This window comes from Dipodomys spectabilis, unplaced genomic scaffold (assembly GCF_019054845.1).
Source record: "Dipodomys spectabilis isolate Male_0828 unplaced genomic scaffold, ASM1905484v1 ptg000032l, whole genome shotgun sequence".
NCBI classification, from domain to species: Eukaryota; Metazoa; Chordata; class Mammalia; order Rodentia; family Heteromyidae; genus Dipodomys; species Dipodomys spectabilis.
In genome coordinates, this window is record NW_024870709.1 from 24,631,313 (window position 1) to 24,653,129 (window position 21,817).

Consider the following 21,817-nt stretch of genomic DNA (forward strand, 5'->3'; position numbering starts at 1 on the left):
AAAGAGAGCTGAAGAATAATTAAGGAATATTTTATAGGTAAACCAAATCAAAAGATGTGGATACTAGAAGGGGTGAAAGGTCATTCTTTCTGATTAAAGGAAGCTTCATTACCTTTTGTTGATTGTGATGGTGGAAGAGTCTGAGGTTCTGGAGCTGCAATAAAAGCAAGTCAGATGAAAAGCAACGCTGAATTCATCCACAGATACGCTAACCCTTCCAGCATAGCACTGCCAGAATCTCTAGGCTTCTTGCTCAAATATGCTCTTCAAGTTGGAGTTTTTTTCATTTTTGTTTTTCTAAGAGACATTTGCCATGGTCAACTATATTCTCCTTGCTAATTACTAATTTCCTTCATTTTGACACCTGCCTCTTCAAAAGGAGCAGAATTTTTTTTTTTAAATATAGTTACAGTTTTCCTCCTTGCCCATTTCATTGCAAAACTAAACCAGGCTTACTTAAGCAAAAAAAAAAAAAAAACCCACAAAACTCTTGTTTTAAAAATCCTGCTTTGGTTGGGGCTGGGAAGGTGGCTCAATGGTAGAGAGCTTGCTTTGCATGCCTGAGGCCCTGGGTTCGATTCCTCAGCACCACATAAGCAAAAAGAAAAAAGCTGGAAGTGGCACTGTGGCTCAAGTGGTAGAGAGCTAGCCTTGAGCTGAAAAGCTGAGGGACAGCACAGGCCTAGAGTTCAGGCCTCACGACCGGACCCCCCCCCACCACCAAAAAAAAAAAAATCCTGCTTTGGAAACAGGCTATTAAGGGAAACACATATGTAGGATTCTTCAAGCTGAGAGTGAGAAACATCTGCTTAGAGCCAAGGGCTGAAAATTTAGATAATAATGACAACAAGGAGTGACAAAATTCCTAAAAATCAACATCTGTATAAATTCTGCATAGATTTAAATCTGAGAGAGAGATAAAAGAAGAATCTCTTCCTGTAAAACAGACTTCTTTTTTGTTTTTGTTTTGAAGTATACCATTAGTAAAATCTCCTGAGAGGGAAGCAGATGCCAGTGTACAGAGATTATCTCCAATTACAAATTCTCAGAGCATTAGAAAAATCTCGCCATTCTGGTCTTACAGCCTGAGAATGGAGGAGCCCCAACACAAGCAGAATTCTTAGAAGATGGAAACACTTCTTCCCCTTCCAGCTGAAAGGCCATTACTCAGAGCAATCAGAATTCCACTCAACTTTGGTATTGGAAATTATTTGAAGTCCTAGACAAGGGGGTCCTCAATCTCCTGGCTGTATTTTTGTGTTTTCTCTGTGATGGTCACGAACATAATGATCCTTCACACAGCTCACAGCAGCACTGTGATCATATCAAAGGCCTGACTGAGATGAGATCATCTTATTGCATTTTCACACTTGCCCTGGAAAATGTATCACATACTAACATACAGATCAGAAGCTCTTGCACCATAAGAGTTGCATAACACAAATGTCAACCCCTACTTCTGGAATACTGAAAACAACTTGAGGGTAAATTACCAGTTGTTTATGTCATGGGTGGGGGTAAAAGAGAGAGATTTTAACATTCAAAGAAATTGTGTTCTACTGGGAGTTGGAACAATAAAGAAACAAAATAATCAACAAATCAGTATTAAGGAATTTTAATATTTAAAACCCAGGAATCTTGATAAGAAATGTATTCATTACCTTGCTCATGTAATTGTAACCCCTCTGTAGGGTATTTTCACAATTAAAAAAACTTATTAATAGAAAAATAAATAAATAAAACCCAGGAAGGTGTAAAGCTAAATTATATGTTAAGTGGAAAGAATATATCATCCTGGAAGTTCTGAAAATATCCCATTAAAAGGATATTTCCTGTTTCATTTACAGAGAAGTATTTCATGAAAATAATAGAATATGTACACATATTGGAAGGCCTGTATTTCTAATTGAGTCTTCCTTGGAGCTTCTGTACAACATTATAGAGTCTTGACTTTTAGAATATTATTTTGAATTTTGATTGTCATGTCTTATCCTGACATGATGATGAGCAGCTTGAAGGGTGTCTTCTGCAAAACTGGAAGCATAGCAGGCAACAACAAAGAAGCTGCCGACCCCTCAGACGCTTAAATAAAGGTGCAGACCAAAAAAAAATGTGTGGTGCTCTATGTCTCACTTTATGATGCCGTGGCAACATCCCAAAACTCATAGGCAAAAAAATACTATGCAATTTCCAGTAAAATCTTACTAGAGTCATTTCATTTCTGTTTGAGACTGCTACTCATTTCAAACTTCATAAAGAATCTACTTGATAGAATCATACAATTACTTATAAGAGATGAGCATGATCTAATTGGAATTAAATATCCTGAAAGGTTTAGGAGGAATTTATTTACTAGGTTTGGTTCTTGTTGCTTTGGGTCTGGGGCGATGTTTAGGTGTAGAAGGGGTGGATATAGTCTGCTGGGGAGCTGAAAGAAGATTTAATATAGCTTTGGTAAGTGGTATTTCTCAACGACTGTCCCTATAAATGGATAATCTGCTTAAGTGCAAGAATGACTTCATTATTCTTTGTATTCCTAGAATGGCCAACACTATGCTTTCTATATAGTAGACATCCAAATGAGTATTGACCTGATCCAAATAGATTAAAATTCTACATGAGAAGTGAGGAATATACTACTCAATTAATTGTATTAGAAAATGAGCACCTTGGCCATTTCAGATACAAGGTACAACTAAGAACTCAGAAGGATAATATTCAGTAGTGGACAAACACAAATCAAATAACCTAAATTTAGAGAAAGCTCAGAATTCATTTAATTTGTGGTTCACTCTTATCTTCACCAAGCACAATAAACTCTACTACTGACATAACTTTATGTTATAGACTGTGAGTTATTACCTCTTTTTTGCATCTCTTTCTTCATCATATCCAGCAAGGATCTCAGAACCTACTAGGTACTGTTTATGTTTGGACTACACTGGATAAAATACTCTGATCAAGTCATATCTAAATGGATTCAATAAAAGAGAATATATTTCTAGAATAATGTATCATGTATACTTCAGCTGCTATTCTCTGGGTGATAATGTTGAAAGATTGACAATGGTGAAAGAAATAAAAACTATTTTTCAAAATACATAAGCATCAGGATTATGGAAACTCTGAGTTTTATAAGAAGGTATATGAGATAACTCAGTTCTGTAAAGAATTTCATGGTGGAGAATAAAGGGGAATGTTCGGAAAAGGTCAACAATGTCTCCTTTCTATCACTTTACCTGTTCTTTCAAAGTGTACAATTAAACCAAGATCATTAGTTACCAGGTGTTGTAGGTTTCATTTCATGACTGGGAAATGTTTCCACTTTTTGAGAAGCAAATGGTACTTCACTTGGAGCTGAAAGCAAAAACACCCCACCCCACCAAATAAATTAAAATGAGGTATTTTAAGAATTTTAACATGCTTTTGGATGGCACGATGCACATGCTACATGATTAGGGATGAAAAGTGCCTGTGGCTTTGCAAGCAGATGGATGAAATGAAATGGGGAAAAGTTAGAATATTAAATGTTCAGTAGCTGGCTCCAGGTCGACTCCCGAGGTACACACAAGTGAAATGACATAGGCCACAGACAGGAGAGGAGAGGAGGGGATTTGGATAATGAGGTCCATGCAGTTTTCAAAATCTTTTACAACGTTGAAGATGAGGGAAATATCATCTCTTACAGTTCAGGACATAAGAGATAGACAGACACACATCACAATAGAATTTAAAAGATAACTACATTAAAAATATACCTTAGGCATATATTCAGACAAAGTAGAAAGAAAGTTTTAGACATGATGGGAAAAGGCATTCACATGGATTATGGATTTTTTTATAAATGGGAAACAAAGCACATTAAAAAAAATATTACCCAATGTTGTTGCCCTTGGCTGTTCAAGAGTTCTAGAAGTTTCAGGTGGGACAGATTTCAGAATAGGATCACTTGTTGCTGTAGGAATAAATGCCAACATTTATAAAAGAAGCAGAGATCCCCCAGGAATAAAATACAAATTCATGAGCAATAAATTATCTCATATAGGAGGAAAAATATCAAGAACACTTGAGGGGTTGCTGACCAATAACACTTTTAAATCAGTGATTCATCAGGAGGCAAAGATGAGCTCACCTTGAAAACCATACATACTTAAAAGATCAGAAACAATGACCAAACAATGCTCCATACACACCCTTTTCTTCCCTTCTCTTTCATAACTGCTAACTGAACCCATTTTCATTTCCACTTTTCTTATCTTTTGCTATTTAAAATTGTTCACCTCTATTCAACATGGCACAAATAATACTGACAGAATGTGACACACAGACGCATGTATCTGCCTCTGGCAGATACCACTATTCCCTTGGAATCTCCCATCATATTTTAATTTGCTGAAAGGGACTGTTGGGAGTGAGTTAAACTCATTGTATATGCATTAGGAAGTAGAGGCTAAAGATGGAACCCATATGACCTTCTGTAGATAGATCATGTCTGTCCTAAGAATTTTCCACCACCACACTATTGAAGATCAAAGGCAGATCATTTTGTTGTGGTGGTGGTAGTGGGAAGTTCTGCCCTGTGATTGCAGAGGTGTGGCAGCATCCCTGGTCTCTGTGAATCAGATGCCACTGGCATCTACCCCCTACCTGTGACAACCAGATATTTCTCCCAATGTTGCCAAATGTTCCTTGTGGGGAGAAAGGGTTCCCAAATAACCCCCATTTGGGAACCACTACTCTACAGAAAACAGCCAAGAAGCTAAAATCTTTTTACAATGAATAGTAGAATGGTAGGTCAGTATATTACTTTCTGCCAGTGGCATCTGCATCTCCCTCAGGGGACAGAACTCATTTTCTGATGAAAGTAAAGTACTCTTTTTCTGGCAGCCAAGGGTAGAATTCATTTCCTTGACACTGAGAGGTATCTACATCTCCCCTGTGGAGCTCCAGAGAGCATCCTCTGCAGAAGCTAAGCGATTTCCTGACATTCTGGTGCTGGGTGAATGATTGTTTCGCCCAGGTTCAAGTGGATTTTGGTGTTCTGCTGCAGTTAGCCATCACCGGTCCCATGTTAGCTTGGGCTTTATGGCTCTGAGCTACAAGAATGTATACAGCTTCTGGAGTAATATGAACACACAGGTATGTATTCACAATGAAGCAATGCCAACTCTGAGTCTAAGAGCTTCAATGACTATAATAATACACAAAGTTTGATTTTCTAGAGAAAGAAAAATGGCAGCCCCATGCAGGCTATATGCCCAGTGTTACAGCTTCAGAATTTCTGGTAAGCATAAAGCATCATATCTTCCAAGCTGACATATCTTACTTTAGAGTTTGCACAGCGTCTTAAGCTAGATCAACTTTTTTTAACCTTATTAATACTGCTGAGAAATAGGTGAGGTAGGCCTTGCTCTCAGTTTTCATACTGAATAGTGTACTTGACATTTATAGCAATAAAGACAATCACCAACAGTCACGTGTTGGAATGATCAAGTCCTATGCATTTTTTCCAGTCCCATCAGCAGGACCAGAAATAACAGGATGAAAACCAGGACCCTCGCCAAACAATGGAACACCCAAATTTATCCAAGAAACACTACTTGCTTTCAAATCCCACATAGATCCAAAGACATTCATTGTTGGGGACTTTAACACAGCACTCTCCCCACAAGATAGATCAACTCAGCAAAAACTCAACAGAGAAACCGCAGATCTAAACAACTACATAGATCAACTAGATTTAACAGAAATCTACCAAATATTTCACCCAGCAGCATTAGAATACACGTTTTTCTCAGCAGCACATGGAACATTTTCCAAAATAGACCACATTTTAGGTCACAAAGCAAACTTGTCCAAATTCAGAAAACATTGAAGTTATACCTTGCATTCTCTCAGACCATAAGGGAATAAAACACTAGAACTCAACACTAAAAGCCACCAAAGAAAGTACTGAGGCTGAACAACACACTGCTGAATCATGAGTGGGTCATGGAAGAGATTAGAAAGAAAATTCAAATGTTCATAATATTCAACAAAAATGAGCACACAAATTATCAGCTCCTCTGGGACACAGCTAAGGCAGTACTCAGAGGCAAGTTTATAGCTCTGAGTTTCTACATCAACAAATTAGAAAGACCTGAAACCAACAATTTAATGAGACATCTGAGCCTCCTTGAAAAAGAGCAGCAAGATAAACCCCAATCCAGTAAACAGAAAGAAATAATTAAAATTAAATCAGAATTAAACGAATTAGAATCCAAAATAACATAGAAAGAATCAACAAAATTGACAAGACCCTTAGCAAATCTTACCAGAAAAAGAAGAGAATACACCCAAATAAATAAACTCAGAGATGAGAATGGAAACATCACCACAGAAACAACCAAGATTCAGAACTTTACAAGGGAATACTTCTCAAAACTTTATGCTAATACACTGGAGAACTTGGCAGAAATGGACCTTTTCCTAGCAAATATTGACATGCTGAAACTAAACCAAGATAACTTAAACCATCTTAACAGGCCCACATCAAGCACTGAAATAGAAACAGCAATAAGAGACCTACCATCTAAGAAAAGCCCAGTACCAGATGGTTTTACAGTGGAATTCTACAAGGCCTTCAATGCAGAGTTCACACCAATACTCCTCCAACTCTTCAATGAAATTGAAAGAGAAAGTTCACTACTGAACTCATTCTATGAAGCCATCATAACCCTCATCCAAAAACCAAGCAAGGACTCATCAAAGAAAGAGAACTATAGACCCATTTCTTTGATGAACATTGATGCAAAACTTCTCAACAAAATTCTGGCCAATCGACTTCAACAATTCATCCAAACAATCATACACCACCATCAAACAGGATTCATTTCAGGGATGCAAAGCTGGTCCAATATACACAAATCAATTAATATAATTCATCACATCAACAAGAGCAAGGATAAGAACTACATAGTTATCTCAATAGATGCAGAATATGACAAACCTACAGGCAGCATTATACTTAATGATGAAAAACTAAAGCCATTTCCTCTTACCTCAGGAATGAGACAAGGATGTCCACCTTCTCCACTTCTCTTCAATCTACTATTAGAATGTCTAGCTACAGCAATAAGACAAGATGCAAACATAAAGGGGATCCAAATAGGGAAAGAAGAGGTAAAACTCTCCCTCTTTGCAGATGACATGATCTTGTATTTAAAAAATCCCACGGACTACACTCCCAAATTACTCAAGCTGGGCTGGGAAGGTGGCTCAGTGGTAGAGTGCTTGCCTTGCATGCTTGAGGCCCTGGGTTCGATTCCTCAGCACCACATAAGCAAAAAGAAAAAAGCCGGAAGTGGCACTGTGGCTCAAGTGGTAGAGCGCTAGCCTTGAGCTGAAGAGCTGAGGGACAGCGCCTAGGCTTAGAGTTCAGGCCCCACGACCGGACCCAACAAACAAACAAACAAACAAAAAAACCCACCAAATTACTCAAGCTGATTCAAAACTTTGGCAAAGTAGCAGCGTATAAAATTAACCCTTAAAATCAATGGCTTTTCTGTATGCCAACAATGAGAAAAGTGTGGCTGAAATTAGGAAAGCAACTTCATTGGTAATAGCCACACACAAAAAAAATACCTAGGAATTAACTTAACCAAAGAAGTGAAGGACCTCTATGATGAAAACTTTAAAAAACTGAAAAAGGAAATCAAAACAGAACTTAGAAAGTGGCAAAAACCCCCATGCTCCTGGATTGGAAAGATCAACATCGTGAAAATGGCAATACTTCCCAAGGCTATCTACAAATTCAGTGGGATACTTATCAATATTACAACCTTATTCTTCAGGGAAATAGAAGAGGCAATCCAAAAATTCATATGGAACAACAAAAGACCCCAAATAGCTAAAATGATCCTCAACAGAAAGAACACTGCTGGAGGAATATCAATACCAAATTTCAAACTCTACTACAAAGCCATAGTAATCAAAACAGCTTGGTACTGGCACAAGAACAGACCTCAGGACCAATGGAGTAGAATTGAAAACCCAGAAATGAACCTACAGACCTATAGCCATCTAATCTTCGATAAGGGAGCTAAAAAATAGAATGGAAGAAAGATAGCCTCTTCAGTAAATGGTGCTGGCAAAATTGGTTAACTACTTGTAGAAAACTAAAGCTAGATCCTTCTGTATCACCCTGCACCAGAATCAACTCCAAATGGATCAAAGACCTCAGAGTCAAAGCAGACACTCTGAAAACATTACAGGATGGAATAGGAGAAACCCTAGGTCTCCTTGGCACAGGCCGAAATCTTCTTAATAGAGACCTAGAAACACAACAAATCAAAGAAAGGTTGGACAAATGAGATTGCATGAAGCTGCAGAGCTTCTGCATGGCAAAGGACATAGCTAGCAAGATCAATAGAAAGTCCACGGATTGGGAGAAGATCTTCACTAGCCATACAACGGACAAGGGTCTCATATCTAAAATATACCTGGAACTCAAAAAAATTAAATCCCCCAAAAAACAAATCCTCAAAGAAACAACTGCTCAATAAATAAGTGGGCTAAAGACTTAAAGAGAAACTTCTCTGAAGAGGAAAGAAGGATGGCCAATAGACACATGAAGAAATGCTCAACCTCTCTAGCCATAAAAGAAATGCAAATCAAAACATTGAGATACCACATCACCCCAGTTAGAATGGCTATAATCAAGAACCCTAATTATAACAGATGCTGGAGGGGATGTGGACAGAAGGGAACCTTACTTCATTGTTGGTGGGAATGTAAACTTGTTCAACCACTTTGGAAAGCAGTATGGAGGTTCCTCAAAAGACTCCACATAGAGCTCCCCTATGACCCAACAATCCCACTTTTGGGCATTTACCAAAATGTTCACAAACAAGACCACACTAAAGCTACCAGCACAACTATGTTTATTGCAGCATTATTTACTATAGCTAAGATATGGAACCAATCCAGATGCCCCTCAGTAGATGAATGGATCAAGAAAATGTGGTATATATACACAATGGAATTCTATGCCTCCATCAGAAAGAATGACATTGTCCCATTTAGGAAATGGAAAGGCTTGGAAAAAATTATATTAAGTGAAGTATGCCAGGCACAAAGAAACATAGGTCCCATGGTTTCCCTTGTTTGCAATATCTAGTATATGTCTGAGCCGAGCAGAAAACGTCAGATAATTTGATGTTAGGGAAATGAACCCTAAGATATGTATTCAAATGTTTCTTTTTCTTTCATGCGATTGTTTCTAACTTATTTATAAGATTATTTCTTTGTTGCTTTGTATGTCCATCCCCCACAGTATAACCCCTGCTTTCACTGTATTTGATCTTGGTATAATTTGTGGAGGGGAAGGGGAAAAACAAATGGTTTAACAGGGATACAGGTGGACCCATTGCAACAATGAGATGTACAAATCGTTATGTCGAAAAACGAACTTTACAACTTTGGTGGGGGGTGGGAGGAGGATCGGATGGGGGGAGGGAAGGAGTATGGGAAGGGATGGGCAGGAGAAACGAAGGAGGAGGCTACAATGCTTGATAAGAAATGTACTCATTACCTTGCTCATGTAACTGTAACCCCTCTGTACAGTATTTTCACAATAAAAAAAAAACTTACTAAAAAAGTAAAAAAAAAAAGAAAACTAGGACCCTATTTTGACACCAAGTCCCCTGACATTTAATTTAGCAACAACTTCTCTCCATGTTCATCTCTGGAAGCATGAGTTTTTCTACAATCTAGATAGATTTAAAGATCAATTTTATATTCCTCATAAAATGAGGAATGTAGGGTAAAGACAATAATATTAAGGTAGGTTATCAAGTTCACATAAGAGTTGTACCTGCATGTGAAAAACACCACAAACAGCCAGGTGCTGGTGGCTCACTCTTGTAATCCTAGCTGCTCAGGCGACTGTGATTTGAGTATTATGATTCAAAGGTAGTTCAGGCAGGAAAGTTAGACTCATCTCTGATCAACCACCAGAAAACCAGAAGTAGTGCTGTGACTCAAAGTGGAGAGCGCTAGCTTTGAGCAAAAGAGCTCAGGCCTTGAATTCAAGCCCCATGGCTGACAAAATTAAAACAAAAACAAAAAAACAGCATAAATGTGGGTATTTTTGTGTACAAAGAATGGACATTATAGAAAAAAAAGGAATAGAGAAAGCAGGAATTATTTGGAGGTAGATATTGCTTTTCTTCGTTCATTTAACTTGGTGTACAGAAAGACAAAGAGTTATTCATTGGGGATATTTAAAATTTAGTGATGACTATGCTTTGGAGTCATTGCTGGTTGGAGATGTAAAAGAGTTGACATTAGATTGTATAAACATAGTCTGAAAGTACAGAACAGCTTCCATGTACTACATATAATAAGGTAGCAAACACATTTACAAAGTCATCAAAATAAGAATATAATGAGTTAAAGCATACACATTCTGAGAATATATATATATATATACATATATATATATATATATTATACTTTAAGGTTTTAATATGAAGGAGCTGTTAGCCTTGCTGAAATTTCAGTTCATTTATGAACTTTGGCTTGCTTTATAAAACCTAAGTTCAAGTCATGGATCCAGCCATATTCTCTCTATCTACTTCTAAGTAAGTTAGGAAATGTTTGCTAACTTGTATTTAACCTTTTCACCTTGGCAAGAAATTATCAATTAATACCCTAGCTTTTAATTTATATCTTTGCCTTTGACAAATGTCATGACTGTTTTTATGTAATCCTAACTCCCAAATCTTCCTTCCATTTAGTAACATTGAGCCAGTTTTCTCATTATCTGTATATTTGTTCTAAAAATTATATTTATTCACTTTATTTCTCAAGTTCATAATTGCCCTCCATTCTAGGGGTTCCAAACCAGGATAACAACTTCCCTGGAGTTATTTCTACAGGGCATTTGTTAGAATTGCTTCTCTTTCTACTACTCTCCCCTAGCTATTATAATTCATATCTGGAAGCTCCCAATTGTTAGAAATTATCTCTTACTTAAAACTATTTTCTCAAAAATACTTAAAATTTGAATAAGACATCTGTCATCAGACTTAGCCTGTTATATTTCTAATTCCATAGTTTCTAATTGCTGAGTAGTAAAGAAAAAGAATGCTAAAAGCACACAAATACCACTCATTCAAAGTTTTATGTTGTTTGGACAGCTTTAAGATACACACTACTTCATTTCATTCTTGAGTTAAAAGAGATCTTTTGACACTGAAGTTATAGATGCCAGAGGAGAGAACAAAAATAGAGTTCTCTAAAAATCATAATTCTTTGTTTCTCTAACCTAATTCTCTTACACCGTGTAAAGTTCAGAAAGTGATTTGGCCTGATTTCTAGAAGTCTACTCCAAATCTAAAACTGATAAATGTCCCAAAATGTATAGTAGCATATACACTGTCTATAAAACAGTGTATATGCTACTATACATTATTGCATATAGGTGAACATCTTCTATCACCTGTCTTTAGTGGATAAAATGCTACAACCATTTGAAATGCTGATAGTATCTCTGCCATCAGTTTCAGCTTTGCTATTGTATGACCAAAAGTCAGAAGATTTTAATGCAACAAATTAAATAGATGGTTAAATATGAAAGGTAATATTGATTTATCTCAAATAGTTATGATTTATAATTAAATTTTACTTTCAGATTTTCCAAAACAAACAGATATGAAAGAAACGGTACTACCATTTGCTCTAAAACTTCCTATAAAACTTTTGTGCTAATTTGTTGTCTCATTTTATCTCAAAAATTCCATAATGAAAATGTCCTGGTGGAACCATGTGATGACACACAAATCATTTCAAGTCATCAGGGTTTTATTTTATTCAAATTCACTGAAAACAAATAACTATACAAAAGATTTCCCTTTTCACACATAAACTCTTAGACAGAAAGGCTCATGGAGGCAGAAGTTTTGCCACAGTCATTATGAACTGTAAGTTTACAGCTCCATACATAGAGGCTCCCAATAAAGTTAATCTGCAAAACATCTATTATAATCAACAAATTAGCAGCAAGTTTGGCAGATGAGGTCATATAAATTCTTCAAAAAGGATACATTAACATTGTTTAGGGAATAAATGAACATATTCTTTAGTTAATTTACAACATGTAATCTGTGGCTCACGCCTGAAATCCTAGCTCAGGAGGCTGAGATCTGAGGATCATGATTCCAAGCCAGCTATGGCAGAAAGTATGTGAGACTCTGATCAGCAATTAATCACCAAAAAGCTGCAAGCAGAGCTATAGCTCTGTGGTAGAATGCTAAGCTTTAGGGAAAAAAAAGGCAAAACTCAGAAACAGCACCCAGGCCCTGAGTTTAAGCCCCAGGACCAGCATGTGCATGTGTGCGCACGTGCGTGTGCGCACACACACACACACACAAACACACACACAAATATAACACTCAAATAAATGCACAAAAACCTCTACTACACAAATACCTGAACAAGCTTGCATAGCCATACTCTTAATATGATATAAGATTCTAAAAGCATGTATAAATAAGTGATGAATAAACATAGTAGGTAGTTAGAAAAGCCTCACATCATATGAAGAATTCTCAGAAGTATCTAAATACATGAATAATGTTTTCTTCAGTTAATGGAAAAAGAAAATACTTTCCTGCTTTGCCTTGAAATTTGTGAAAATATTGCCTGCAAGGAATGTTTGTAAAATAAAATCAAAGGCTAAGGCCGTAAATCTCTTAGGGCCACAGTGAATCTGTAAACTATCAGCTATCCTTGAAGTCTATTTTCCTGCTCTGGAAGCAGTGTCCCCACAACTCATGTCCGCTTTTTCCTCCTCTCTGGGGCTTAATCCAATTGGGTGGGCCACTTGGATGCTAATCACCACTTCTCAGGGTTGGCAATAAAATCTAAATATAGAATTTATTTCTTTTCAACTACTCTGAGCAAATCACCTGTGGCCAAAATGGTCTGACTATCAGACCACTCAGTTTTTCAGTCTCTAATAATTTATAGAGCTTAAGCAGATGCTGCAAATTACTGGAGTTCTATGAAGTATTGAAAGAATTTAGCACTGGAAACAATTAGGGCTGCCCTCTTAACGGAAGCTCCAAAATTAGACGGGAATAAAAAGGCTAAAGATAACCATCCTTTATCTTGATTCTCTGTCAAAGAACAGCTCTAAAACAAAAGTGTTTATGGTTTAAGGGGAAATAATTTTTCTTGAGGAAGAAGTTTTAGTAATTACTCCTAGTAAACATGAACAAAAAAATTCAGTTTATCTTGACACTTTGAGAGAAGAAAAGGCAAAAGGGTTTTCTAGGGTTGAACACAGATGCAATAAATCATTTTGGAGTCATAACCATTTTCTTTATTAGATTTTTGAAACCCAGCTGGGACTAAATAGTAGTCTTTTTTTTTTTTAGGGATGATCACAAAGTAAATTATGGAGGCTTAATCCTGAGGGAATTATCAAGTCAGCGACAGAAAGTTCATTTCCATCTCTTACATCCCACTTGTTATTAGAAATTATGTATGTGCCCTACTTGTGAGATGATAAACTCATGGTATGTACACTGGCCTTCCCCACTTCGGGAGCCCATGGAAAATATCGGCAGCTGTCTACTACACTGATTCACTCACTGTGCTCATGCAGGTTAACAGAGTGATGCAAGTCTTCTCTAACTGAACAGAGACCGCTCAGTGATGTAGTTTACCATACCTACCATGAGATTCACGGAACATGGGGAGCTCTGCATGTAACTCTGAACATATCTTTTTTGTTTCTCCTTAAAAAAATTTTAAAGTCAAATGATAATCCAAAGGTAATTTGAAATTCTCAAAGATATTTGAGGTTAGCATATCTTTCTCCTCTATTCCTGCTTTTCTTTAATGAAATAAGTTGATCAAACAAATAATCGTTTTTTAAATACTGCCATGATTGTCATGCAGCAATGCAAGAAGTTTGAGATGGGCAGTATGGAGGGAACAAGACGCAGTCAACGTTCATTGTACTAACACAGAGATCCTGCAGTTCCTCTTGTGTAGTAGTAATTTACACATTAGTTCTAAGACAGATCAACCTGATAAAAAATGTACGTATGATTTCCTTTTATAGATGGAGGAATTGAAGTTGTGTGAGCTAGTTATTAGTCCAGCTAATAACTGCCTCACTCTGCAGCTCACACATTAGCAATCATACTCATGGTAAGAACAGGATTCAATGACAAGCCAGTCCCTCTCATATAACTTGTTACTTCTTATCTATATATTCCCAGTATAATGGTTAAATCCTCTGTTGTGAAAGCTGTTCTCACAATTCAAAAGCAAGATACTGGCATTGTTTTATTCTTAACTTGCAGCAGTTTATTGGAAAGAAGATTAGGAAAGAAATGAGTGAAAGAAATGAATGAGTCTAAGTATTGCTTCCCTACCTATCCAAAGGAAAGTATCTTGTTCATTTCCTTAATATAAAAGAAAGTAACTCTGTTTCTAGGGACTTTGGAAGGTTCATCATGATGCTATATTCATAGCTCTTTGAATCTCTTAAAAGAAAAACTGCTATACAAATATAAATTATATTATTCCAATAGAGAAATGGTCCACAAGCCTTGATTACATGAATGCAAATGCACATTTCATTTGAGGGTAAATGGTATTGAGAGCTTTTCTAGAATAGGATGTAAGACCATATTATTGCATTATCAGAAAAAAGAACTTTTTCTAATAAGTTTCACAAGCATTAAAATATTTCTAAAATCTGGTTAACTTTCTTTTAACATTCCTTTTTAAATTCATGAATAACTTTATATTCTAGTATGTAATTATAGAACACATTTTTATGATTTCCTTTATATGCTTTATGGAAAATTAGATTTGCCAAGAAAATCAAACTCAATCAACCCTACTTATATATGTTTTGTAGAATTATATAAGATTCATTTCCAAATAATAAAATTGCAAACTGCACCACTAATGAAAGATTTGGGCAAACCGACTAAAACTGGGAAGAGTACATTTGAAAATTACACATCTCAGATTTTCTGGGGTATTCTAAATTTTAAATACAATGTTTCATTATTGCCAAAACCTATTGTGGATTTACCCAGGAATTTTAATTACCAGAATGTAAGTTAGGGTCTTCAAATAGCTTTTAATCTCAAAACGTGATTTAGAAATCACTTTGAGAGTCCTTACATTGAACTTTTTTACACAGAGTATAAAATTGGACCCAAATTCCAATAAGTCCTAAAGGAGAATAAATTTTACACAAGGAAATTATAATCATGTTTTATGATTGCTTAACAGAAGAGCAGCCAGGAGTTGGGGTGGTACCACAGGGAGGCTCTAGCATTTCCTTGTTGAATGTCAACAATCTTGAAGAACACTGATATTAGACAAGGTCACCTTGTAATGCCAATGGATCAACATAAAATCAAGACTATTCTGTAATTATGTCAGATATTGACAAAACATTAACATCATTTAAAACACAAACTTTACCCTCTCACATTCCAGTGAATATAGGTAATTTGTGCTTCTTAATTCTGCTCATCTTTAGCTTAATTCTGCTCATCTTTTCACTTAGTTAAGAATGATGGCCTGGTGCTGGTGGTTCACGCCTGTAATCCTAGCAACTCAGGAGGCTGAGATCTGAGGATTAGGATTCAAAGCCAGAGTAGTCAGGAAAGTCCAGGAGAATCTTATCTCCAATTAATCACCAGAAAACTGGAAATGGTGCTGTGGCAAAAAGAGGTTCAGGGACAGCACCCAGGCCAAGTTAAGCTCCATGACTGACAAAAAAAATCATGGAGACGTTCACAGATTCTCTCTTACTTCCTGATTATATAGTTCAAAATTACTTCCTTTGATCCTTCTGTCAATAATTTAACATGAGACAAAAATCTTTTAGTAAGTTCTCTTTAACAAACAGTTCCTCAAAGCCTGTCCTCTCCACTGTAATAATTAAATGATCCCATTCTATTCAACCACACATGTATTCTGGTAGACTTTGGGTAGTAAATATGCTTGTTTATGGCATGGTCGCACACATCTGTAATCCTAGCTATTCAGGAGGCTGAGAGAGGAAGGATTGTAGTTTGAGGCCAACCTAGGCAAAATGTTTATGAGATTCACATCAACTAATAAAAAAGTGAGGGCTGGGAAGGTGGCTCAGTGATAGAGTGCTTGCCTTGCATGCATGAGGCCCTGGGTTTGATTCCTCAGCACCACATAAGCAAAAAGAAAAAAGCTGGAAGTGGCGCTGTGGCTCAAATGGTACAGTGCTAGCCTTGAGCTGAAGAGCTGAGGGACAGTGCTCAGGCCCTGAGTTCAGGCCCCATGACGGAGCTCCCCACCCCCCCAAAAAAGTGAGGTATGATGGTATGTACCTGTCATCACAGCCAGAAGTGTACATGAGAGGATCATGGTCTTAGGTGGACAGGCAAAAGGGAGACTCTATCCAAAGGATAATAAGAGCAAAAAAAGGGCTTGGAACATGGCTTAACTTATAAAGTATAAGTGCAAGGACCTGAGTTCAAATCCCTGTACCACCAATCAAAAAGTAAATCTTGTGATAACAAACACTGTATTATGATTAGAAAAGCAAGATATGCTTAGTTTGCCATATTGTTTCTTCAAAGGATACAATAATTAAAATCGGGGCCTCATGATTTTGTGGGCCATTATTCAGGCACTACCTTTATCTCTTTCCTTCCATTTATGTATGTATATATGTATGTATGTATGTATGTATGTATGTATGTATGTGTGTGTGTGTGTGTGTCTGTATGTATGTATCTATCTATCTATCTATTTCTGAGCCAGTAATCAGGCTCAAACTCATCCTCTGTCTCTCAACTTTATTGCTTCATGTTTGGAACTCCACCCCTTGAGCCACCTGTCCAGTCCAGCATCTTGCTGATTAATTAGAGATGGAATCTCACAGATTATTTTTGCCCAGTCTGGTTTCAAATCACAGTTCTCTTGATCTCTGCTTTCTGATGAACTAGAATTACAGGCAAGAAAACCACTAGTGCCTGCCACCATTTTTCTTATTTCTGACAATAATTGTAACAGAAAGCTATCTGAGTAAATGGAAAATAATAATCACTTATGTTAAAACTAACAGATGAACCTTTGAACATATACAAAATCACACCAAATCTATTTTTAAAATTCAAGGCCGAAATAAATGAAATTCTTATACGAATATAACAACTCTCAGAATCACAAATATGTGCAATTTTCCTTTTGGTTTTAAATTTAACTTACATTAGGAAGATGTTACCCAATACTTACATTAGAGCACAGATGTATGTATAGCACATTAATATAAGCAAGAGATACATAATCACCTACTGCATGCTATCTTTATGTCTTTTAAAAAGTTATTCATATTTGGATCAAGAAAATGTGGTATATATACACAATGGAATTCTATGCCTCCATCAGAAAGAATGACATTGCCCCATTTGTTAGGAAATGGAAAGACTTGGAAAAAATTATATTAAGCGAAGTAAGTCAGGCCCAAAGAAACATAGGCCCCATGGTTTCCCTTATTTGCAATATCTAGTATACGTATGAGTCAAGCAGAAAAGGTCAGATAATGTGATGTTAGGAAAATGAACCCTTAAATATGTATTTTAATGTTTTTTTCTTTCATGCATGTGTTTCTAACGCATTTATAAAATTATTTCTTTGTTGCTTTGTATGTCCCTCCCCCACAGTATAACCCCTGCTTTCACTATATTTGATGTCAGTATAACTTGCGGAGGGCGGAGGAGATGGGGAAAAGCAAGTCGTTTAAGGATACAGGTGGACCTGTTGCAACAATGAGAAGTACAAGTTGTCATGTCCAAAATGAGCTTTACAACGTCGGTGCGGGGGGGGGGGGGGGGGGGGCCGGGGAGAAGGATTGGGACTGGGGGGAGGGGGGAGGCTGGGAAGGGATGTGAAGGGTAAACAAAGGAGGAGGCTGCAATGCTTGGTAAGAAATGTACGCATTATCCTGCCCATGCAATTGTAACCCCTCTGTACAGTATGTTCACAAATAAAATAAATAAAAAAAAAGTTATTCATATTGATTAGAGTCCTACTATCCTATTATTGACCCATCTGATGATTCTTTTTTTGGGGGGGGTCCGGTCGTGGGGCCTGAACTCTGGGCCTGGGCGCTGTCCCTCAGCTCTTCAGCTCAAAGCTAGCACACTACCAGTTGAGCCATAGCACCACTTCCGGCTTTTTTTTTCTGCTTATGTGGTGCTGAGGAATCGAACCCAGGGCCTCATGCATGCAAGGCAAGTGCTCTACCACTGAGCCACCTTTCCAGCCCCCCATCTGATGATTCTTAACAGCCATGTGAAATATTTCAAAACAGGGTGAGAAAAGTGTTCCTTCTGCTCATATAATTCACCTGGGTTATTGTCAGATAGCAAACTTCCAGGTTATGCCAACCTTATGAATAGCACAGATAAACAAATACAATGTCATAAAAGCACCCTAGTAAATTCTAGGTAATAATGCTCGTTTACAAACAACTCTTAACTAAACTTGTTGCTAAAACTCTGGCAGCCCATGACAAGTCCCAAAGCTCCCTGGAAACCCGCGGTTGCTCTTGCAGGGAAGAGGGCAGCTGAATAAGGAATCTACAATTTTTTGCATTAGCAATTGTCCTCATTCCATCAGGGTAAGTCCCCAATGTGGTTTTTGTAAAAATAAAGGTAAAACAAACCTTTCCTTTGTTGGTATTTCCCATTTCTGCCTATTTGTAACTGCAATCTTCACTCCCCACTATGCTTTCACTATATCCCAATGTGTGCTTCAGTGCCAATTCTTTTTAAATAACTTATGACCTATGATTTGCAGTTTCACAGTCAGTTTGCTCTTGAATAATCACAGAAACTACAATGTAGATGCTGTTCAAGAGAAACCCAATAGAACTCTGTGTCCTCTTTGTTATAATCCAAAAGCTAAGAGATGGAAGATAACCAAAAGCTTTTTACGATTTCACTTGTAAGTAGAATGCAATTACCAGTTGGAGGCCGTGCAACCTTGGAATCTTCAGATGGTTTAGCTGTAGGCGCCACCCATGGCTTTTCACTTGAAGCTACATTGAAAAGAAATGGAACTTGCTGAAAAAAACTTTTAAGAAGAAATAAAGGAGAGAAATGGATGGCAGATAGTGTTAAATGGCTACCAGAAGACTGCAAGAAATAGCTCATACATATTCTATCAAAAGTCATAATATATTGAGAGAACTAAACAACTGGGTTATGTGAAATTACTGAGTTATGACTCTTTTACTTTAATAAGAAATCCAATCAAGTATTTATTTTTCTTTTTAGTGAAATCAACCACTTATTATTTGCCCTAGTTAACAGAACTCATGAATTTATTGAGGATTTCAGAGCTAGAACCTAGTAAGTGTATTGTACAGAAGCAAGCCATTACCATTCACACGATTATTACTATTATTATCATCACTATTATGATAACATTATTACTATTGCATGTCTGAGTAAGGACTAGGGATCAAATTCAGGTTCTTATAAATACCAGACAAGCAATCTACCACCGAATTACACCTCACCCCATTATTCAAGTTTGTAACATCAAATATACTTTTATTACCCAAGGTACCCCCAGGTTTCTCAAAAGGGTAGGATGTTTTTGCCTCAGGAAATTCTGGAAGCCTTTTTGGAGCTGTAACAAAACATACAGGATAGCTATGACCTGGGGTTCAAGTAACAGAGAGTAAAGGACTTTAAAATCTAAGGTAGAAAAAACACCAACAAACTTACAAAGGAAACTATTTGATATCAACTAAGAAATCTTTATCAGTTTTTCTTCTGTGTTTCAGTGCAGGCTCTCTCTCTCTCTCTATGCATGCATATGTATGTATGTGTATGTATATAGTTGTATGAATATGTACATATATTTACATGTTCATATTATACATATATATGTGTGTACATACATACACACATATATGTGTTTACATGCATGTTTGTGTGTCTATCTACTATAGTTGTTTATATACATATGAACATATATGCTTCGTTGTTGAGACTGGACCTTGCTATGTAACCTAGGCTAGCTTTGAGTGCACAGTTCTGTTTCTGACTCCCAAATGCTGGGATTACCAGTGTCAGTTACTATGCCAGACTTAAAATTTCTTTTTCAATTTTTCGTTATCAACTCACTGAATCTGAAGTGTTTGGGCTCTTCTCTTTACTCTTATTGAATTAGTTTCTTGATTTTCTCAGGTATATTAATGTATGTGATTATGTACATTTCATTTAAATTCAAACCTAGTACCAAACACACTTGATCTACAAAATATCCAGCCAATACCTTTCAGAAGTTGAGTGTTGGTAATTACATGGCTTTTATATAAAGTTCTTAAGATGTTTCGCACATAGAAATACTAAGAACTCTAAGGAGCCTGCAGAAATATTATCAATGTCTCCTCTGAGAAGAGAAACAATTGAGTAAAAAACACTGAAGGGAAATATAAATTTGTTTTGTGACATAATGATTCTAAATAGAAAGAATCAAGAACAGTATTAAAACATGACAATATTATGTTTTTACAAAAATGCCAGTAGATTTGTTAGTGAGAGCCTCCTTCAGAGCCTAGATTACAATGATTTTTAAAATCTGGAGCTTAGAATACAATGATTTTTAAAATCACCCTTGAGGGCTTGGTAATGGAGAACTCCTTATTGTGTAAGCCATTTGTCCCATTTTTCTTGTGAGGCAAAAAAAAAAAAAAATGGGTGAATTAGCTCATGCATAAAAATTTCAGGCAATAATAAAGCTGCAGAGTTCAATAATTTGTACCTAAAGTGCTCAGTGGCAATTCAAACCTAGGTATTAGAATTGTTTGCGATGATTCCTGGGTCCTTTCACTGAGAACTACAAAAAAGAAGAATGAGATTAGCAGCACCCTAACTTGGGATTTGACATTGTGGTTTATCCATGACCATGCACAGCATGCTTCATAACAGAGACTCATGGGCAATGAGCAGTTGAGGCCTTCCATGGAAAAGAATTGGCTTTCCCTGGGAAAGTTACAGAGCAGTTCCAAATTGAATATACTTTCAGAAAACTAGCACCACAGTGCAGAACAAAAATTATACTACTCCTTGTCTTCAGGGAAAGAGAAGAAACTGCAATGGCAAGTTAGTTTCTTCGAGGTAAAATAGCAGCAAACATGAGTAATGAGAACTTTGTATAAATAAATGTATGATGCTTTGGGGGATTCTTCGCACATTTAGGACACATAAGAACCTTCAAAAGCCCATTCGATGAGAGATCCCAGAGTCAAGATTTCCAAGTTCTTCCCACCCTTCCATGTTCTGGTGGTTGAAAGGCAACAATTCTGTCTGTCCAACAAAAGACAGGTAGAAAATGCATGCAGTTCATATCTAACATGCCAGGCACCTAACTCAACAAGATCAAGGCATTTTTGTTAACTCTTCCAATGGAATTGGTCCAAGAAATAGGAAAGTTACTTCCCCAATGGTGTGGAAAGGAAGAAACATGGAAAGGTAGAAGGGAATGAGAGCCAGATTGAAGAATTGGGGTGAGTCTTTTCTTTAATGGATGCTGAGGTTATTTTTGTCATTCCTTTTTTTGAAAAGATAGAAAAAGGGTGTAGAATTACCTAGTGTTGTTTCCAAAATGTCGAATGCACTAGACACAGTGGGTTTAGTGCTTCTTGGAACTGTTCCAGGAGTTACTGAAAGGTAAAACGAATGGTAACTTTATGAACTAAAATAAAATGATGAACAACAAAGACCATAAAACATATTTCATC

General features: G+C 36.8%; 1 protein-coding gene across 1 annotated transcript in view; it reads right to left on the reverse strand.

Annotated features, from left to right (window-relative positions):
• The window catches only part of LOC122105524 (ABI family member 3 binding protein), a 192,057-nt gene that overhangs the window by 75,940 nt on the left and 94,300 nt on the right, over positions 1–21,817 (reverse strand). Inside the window, exons 11-17 of the mRNA XM_042676771.1 lie at positions 21,665–21,739; positions 19,627–19,698; positions 19,028–19,102; positions 3,878–3,955; positions 3,283–3,357; positions 2,354–2,428; positions 113–154 (exon numbers count right to left, since the gene is read on the reverse strand). Coding sequence (XP_042532705.1) covers positions 113–154; positions 2,354–2,428; positions 3,283–3,357; positions 3,878–3,955; positions 19,028–19,102; positions 19,627–19,698; positions 21,665–21,739 — 492 coding nt within the window. The remainder of the gene's footprint in view (positions 1–112; positions 155–2,353; positions 2,429–3,282; positions 3,358–3,877; positions 3,956–19,027; positions 19,103–19,626; positions 19,699–21,664; positions 21,740–21,817) is intronic.